At 50.2% G+C, this 6,000-nt stretch overlaps 1 protein-coding gene across 1 annotated transcript in view; it reads right to left on the bottom strand.

The window, feature by feature from the left end:
- ZNF704 (zinc finger protein 704) overlaps nucleotides 1–5,659 on the bottom strand; it is an 86,237-nt gene extending 80,578 nt beyond the window's left edge. The window contains exon 1 of the mRNA XM_071421331.1: nucleotides 4,894–5,659. Within this exon, the coding sequence (XP_071277432.1) occupies nucleotides 4,894–5,169 (276 nt within the window). The 5' untranslated portion in view covers nucleotides 5,170–5,659. The remainder of the gene's footprint in view (nucleotides 1–4,893) is intronic.
- Nucleotides 5,660–6,000: the final 341 nt, after the last annotated feature.

The raw sequence follows: 6,000 nt of genomic DNA on the forward strand, positions 1-6,000 counted from the left end.
TTTTCTCACCTCCTCCATCTCTGCCTCCAGTAATCCATATTATGTATAAACTTTTAAAACTTTTCAAAAGGAAGGAAAGAAAAAAAATCCCAAGTCTAGCCATGAATTTTCCACACCAACTTCACTAGACAGGTTTTCACTCAAGAACAAGAAGCAGCCAAATGAAGTTTGAAATTTAAAAATTAATTAACTTTATCTACTTACAAAAATATGGCTAAGCTGCTGGTATTTATCTGCCTCTCTCATCTCACCCTTTAGCTGTTCCTCACAGTCCATCAGTGTCCATTCATATCTTGTGTTACTCTTTGTAGAACTGGACAGACCAGGATCATGCTTGTTCTGAGTTTGTACACAGCCTAGCCTAACAGGCTCCAAGTTCAGGACATGAGTTCTGGTGTTCTAATAACTAGCAGTATTTACAAAAATAACATTATCATTATTAGTCTGAAAAGGAACATTTTATTTTTTTTTTAAGTTCCTAATGTGTCTTGCAAGGTCTATCCTCCACTAAGCAAATCTGGTATTTGAAGCTTGTATTTTGCAAATTGCCTCTGAAAATACATTTACACACACACATGAAAGCTAAATTAAATAACACCTGCTAATCAAGCAGGAAAACCCACTTTTTGTGCAATGAGTATATAGCCCATTCAAACAGCAAAACTGAAAGTCTGATTTAATGACAGCGATGAATTCACACTGGCTTTAGAAAGAAGGAGGAAAAGAGAAGAGAGTGAATTCAACACAGTTGAACAACACATAACTAAAAGGCAACTGATTTCTTCCACACAAGCTCTAAAGATGTGCATCCCATATATCTTCTGCATCCCATATATCACACAGATGTCTTTATCTTTAAAAAACAAACAAACAAAAAAAAAGGGTGAAAAAACCAACCCAAAACACAACAAACCACAAAAACTGTGTCCAAAGGTATAATTTTTCATTAACTCCTACCAATGTGTGCCATCTCCACTCTGAAACCTCTGGATTAGACTTGTACATGCCCCTTACTCTGCACCTTTCACTTCACAAGGTGGGTGAAACTAAGCCCAATGTTAAAGTGTAAGCATGAAGTTAAAGTCTCGCTTACACTGCTTGGGCTTTTGTATTCCCCTACCATCACTGCACAGCTCTCTGGGCCTTTGGTTTTCAGACTCTTCATAACATCATTTTCCATCATTTGGGGACCTATGTATTTGCAGGACCAAATCCACTGGTGGGAAACTCATCCTTCTGAACTATGAAGAGGCGTTCACAAACAAGCCAGTATCTGGAACAGGTAGTTCCATGGGTGAGGAATAGGTGCAGCATCCACAGTCAGATGGATTAGCAATGTCCTATGTCCATACTCTCAGCCTGGGAACAGAAACTGGGCTGGAAGTAAACTGACAACTTCACTGAGCTGAACAGAAGAAAGCACCAACCCCTGTACTATTCATAACAGCAGAGAAAACATTGCAACATGCTGGCATGTTATCACAGGCCCATGTTCACTACTAGCCCACACTCTCAATCATAGTACCCTGATGGTTTACAGACAAATTAGCATAATTCTGCTACTTGCAGTGGGGTTTTCTTCTAAGTATATGATAAAGTCATCATTGGAGATTGCCGATGGACCCTACTTCAAAACTCCTTTCCCCATCATCAAACTCAACAGTTTCCACAGACTACATCAACCCCAGCCTGGTACTACTGTGGCTGTGCTATCTGAACTAGGCTGCATACTAAAGATGAATTAAACAGGACTGCAAAATAACCCACGCTTCAAGACAAACTACTAGCAATTACACTATTTATACTTTTTCATCTCATTTTAAATGGCTGAAAATCCAAATGCAGCCAAAGCAAATACGGGCTGCACAAAAAGGGTTTCATGTGCAAAATGAGTCTGCATAATCAGCACCTTGGTGTAATTCGTTTCCATACAGAGATTAATGAACTAGTTCTGACTAAGTAAGAAGCCACAGCACTTCTCAACAAGGCTTTACAGGCTCTCCAAGACTCTCTGGCTATTCTGCCATGACCCACCAACAACACACAGCAAACTCGTGCCTCTTCCAGCATGGTAGCACAGCAGGGGAGAACAGGCAACAAAGACGTTCTCCAGTGTTCTCCTCCTGGACTGCTACACAGCTACAGCAACATACACAATTTTTGTATCTTCCCCATGACCACCAGTCTTCTCTTTTTTGTCATATATGCTCTCTCTTCCCACGACTTCAGAAAATGGAGAAATAATATTTATCTTTTTAAAGTACTTCATCCTCTCTATCCCCTTGCTTAAGAGTGAGGGTCAAAACTAGACTACCAAAGGCACAGCCACAGAGTGGACTTCTTTCTGGAGCAGAGAATATGGCTCTAAGACCTGATAGTGCCAGTACTTTGCTGATTTTGACTAGTGGACCAAATTCTCAGGCACCTTTTAATAATATTAATTCCACTGCTGACCCTATGATGCTTTCATCCATGTATCACAGGGAGTCCACAGAAGTGACTGTCACAAGCCCCCAAAACCTGCAGCTTTGAAGTGCCATTCCACCCAAGGGCACAGACATCAAGTGTGCATGTGAATACACACCAGAACACCGTTTGATGCTTCTTAACTGCATTATCCAGATAGCACACCATGCAAAACCCAGATCACTTTGCTTTCAAGTCCAGATAAATTCTGAAGCTCTTTAGGATGTCTCTTATTATGAAGGTATTGGTCAATGCAACAATTTATGCCATCTCTCAGGAGTGGACACCCCTTCAATATACTTTGCTCCCAGTCCCCAGTACAGAAGTCTGTGTCTGGGAGTCAGATGCTGCTGACTCCATGCCACCTCTCCATTTGGAAGGAATTACAGCTGACAAACCATAACCAGACTGCACCAGTTCTATTACCCTCCCAGGGCCTTGCAGTTGGACCTCAGTATTCAATTTATGCCTGATTCTCTCATTAACAGAAACACAACCTGCTTGGAAAACCCACCTTCTGACACACTCAGGGCCACATGGCCAGAGCTACTTTTGGGAAGCACTTTTACATTCAGTCACTTCAGGCTTAAAAGCACTCACTAATACAATGCCAAAGGCAGAGAAGTTTAATCTGTTGCTTTAAAATTACTTGGAAGAAACCTCCCATTAAGCTTTGAGAACTCCCACACTCACAATCTCTAAAGAAATACACACAGAAACCAAAGGTAATTTATTTACAATGTTAAATTTTAAGCCCTCCCAGTTTATAACACTCAAAAGTACAAACAGAGAAAGCAGAAACCGAGGTAATGACAGTTAGAAACATTCCTCCAGAGGGTAAATATGTGCACCTGGTTATCAACTGCGACTTGACAGTTTATTATGTACACTAAACGTAGCCTAACAGGCATTACTACACTAATCTCACCTCTGAAGTAGTTTTACTATTCAGGAAGTAAATACATGCAAACACAGTATTTTGGTATGTATGCATACTCCTAGGTGTGAGGCAGAAATACCAGCAACCTCTAACAGTCCTGCTACTTGAAAGCATGTTGAGGGTTGACAAAGAGGACAGTACACTCCCATGTTATATGCAGATTATACCTATGTAATCCTGTTATATTTCAGTTCATTGTGCTCCACTTGAGAATTTCACTCTTTTTTCCTATTAGGTACACCCAGGAAACTCCTCTAAGACTCCTCTACCACTTAAGACCTTCATTACTAAGGGGAGAATGAAGGGACCAGAAGCCCATTATGGTGCTCTTCATCCTAAGGCTACCACTCAAGTGTCAAGTGATGGTTCTGTAGCAAAAAAGTTGTTTCAGCCTGTCAGGCCTCAGTACCATGGATGGTCTGACCCAGACACCATAACCACAACTCATGGCATTTGACAGACTCAGTGAAGAGCTACAGTCTCACTGATTCTCTCAGTGCTGTAACAAAACTGCTCTGAAGTAATATGGGAATAATGTGCATTTCTGCTGCTATTTTCTTTTCTGTACTGTTTGTTTTGGATTTGTTTCCTTCTTCTTCTCCTCATCTGTGGATACAGGAAAGACCCCAGTGGTAATACAGCACTCCTAACTATCCAACCCTGAACTCTTATTAAATAAGAATTATTACCTAGATTGGAAAAAATAAAAATCAATTAAAAGGGGTACCCTTTAAACTTTCATATACATTTATTTTCCATAACCAGTGCACATCTATCACGCGAATCCTCTATACTACTACTATACATAGACTTACTCCTAATACCCTGGTTATCCCAAGGAAAAAATAATTACAGAAAATGCCTCATAATAAAATCATTAAGCCTAAATCTGCGGAATCTCAGCCAGTGGGTGTGTTCATCAGGTTGTTCCAAACCGCACCGATTTCAGCGCACTGCCCGCGCACGCTTCGATGGGATTTGAATCGGGCCTCTGCACAAAAGGGCTGCATTCCTAAACTTTCCACAGGTCTCCCACCCAGGCCTCCTGGCCACGGCCACCCGCGTTCGCAGGATCCCTGTCGGGCCCCGGCAGCTCGCCCGCCCCGCAGGCACAGTTCTGCGAACACCTCCGCGCACACGGCCGGGCTGAACATCCTTCTGCAACCCCGGCCAGCCGCACGCCTCACCCAGCCAACTCTGCACTCCCAGTGCTCAAACTCCTTCAGACCCCGCTGGCTCCCCACGCCCCCCGCCCGCTTTTAGCCAGCCGCCCCCGCCGCCCGCTTCGCCTGGGACTTGCGGAGGGCCGGCCGGCCCGCCCGGCGTGGGAGTCCCCCGCAGCCTCCCGGTGCCAGCCCGCTCTCAGCCCCGCCGCCGGCCCCAGGCCGCCCCCGGCGCTCGCCGGCCCGGCCCGGCCCGCCTCACCGGCCCCGCTCGCCGGCCCGGGCCCCTCGACCGCCCCCGCCCCGCTCCCTCCCGGGACGCACCTTAAGGCTCCCCCGGAGGGGGCCCTTGCCGTGGCCGGCCAGTGCCGGGGGGGCGCTCCCCAGGCCGCCCTCCTCCTCCTCCTCTTCCTCCTCCACCTCAACCACCACGTCCTCGTCTTCGTCCTCTTCCTCCAGCGCCGCAGCAGAGCCCTCCCGCCGGGGCGGCCTCCAGGCGCTCTCGGGCTTGGGGGGCCGGACCGCGTCCACCTGCGGCGCCGCCGCGCTCAGCCGCCGGCTGCCCATGCTGGAGCGCTTGGCCAAGCGCCGCGCCTGCATGGTGCCTCCGCCCGGCCGGCCCGGCCCGGCCGCCTCCCGCCGCGCACAGCCCCGGCCGCGGGCAGCGGCCCCGCCGAGGTGCCCAAGGGGCGGCGGCGGCGGCGCTCACCGGGGGGCGGCGGTGGGTGTGTGCGGCGGGCGCGCCGCGGCCATGGGGGCCCGCGACCGCGGCCAGGCGGGCCCGCAGGCGGCGTGGCCGCCCCGCCGCTCGCCCACCTGCTCCCGGCGCCCTCCTTCTCCGCCGGCTGTCCGCCCGGCCCGGCCCGGCCCGGCTGTCGGGCGCAGCGCGCGGTCCCCTCCCGCTCGCCCTTCCTCGCCGCCGCCGGTCCCCGGCGCCAAAACCCGGACTGGATTCCCTCCGGCCGCGGCTCCGCCAGGCGCGGGGCGCTGGGGCCGCGCTGCCTTCGCCGGGAGCCGCGGGCGGGTTGGGCTGCCGGGCAGGCCGGCCCCCGCCACCCACCCGCCTCGGCCCGGGAGCGCCCTGCCGGCGGAGCGGCGCGCCGGGCCGGCCCCAGCCTGGGCTGTGCTCGCACGGCGGGAGGGCCAGGGCCGCCCGACTGGACATTGCGGGGCTCCAGCGCGTCCAGGGAAGGGCAACACAGCCGGAGAAGGGTCTGGAGCACAAGTCCTATGAGGAGTGGCTGGGGCAGCTGGAGTTGTTTAGCCTGGAGAAAAGGAGGCTCGGGAGGGTCCTTGGTGTTCTCTACAAGTCCCTGAAAGGAGGTTGTAGCCAGGTAGAGGGTGGCTTTTTCCCTCAGATAAGCAGTGGCAGGACGAGAGGATAAAGTCTTAAACTACCCCAGGGGAGGTTTGGGTTGGACATCAGAAGGC

The sequence above is a fragment of the Agelaius tricolor genome, unplaced genomic scaffold (assembly GCF_023055355.1).
Source record: "Agelaius tricolor isolate 1412-34295 unplaced genomic scaffold, bAgeTri1.0.p SCAF_2, whole genome shotgun sequence".
NCBI lineage: Eukaryota > Metazoa > Chordata > Aves > Passeriformes > Icteridae > Agelaius > Agelaius tricolor.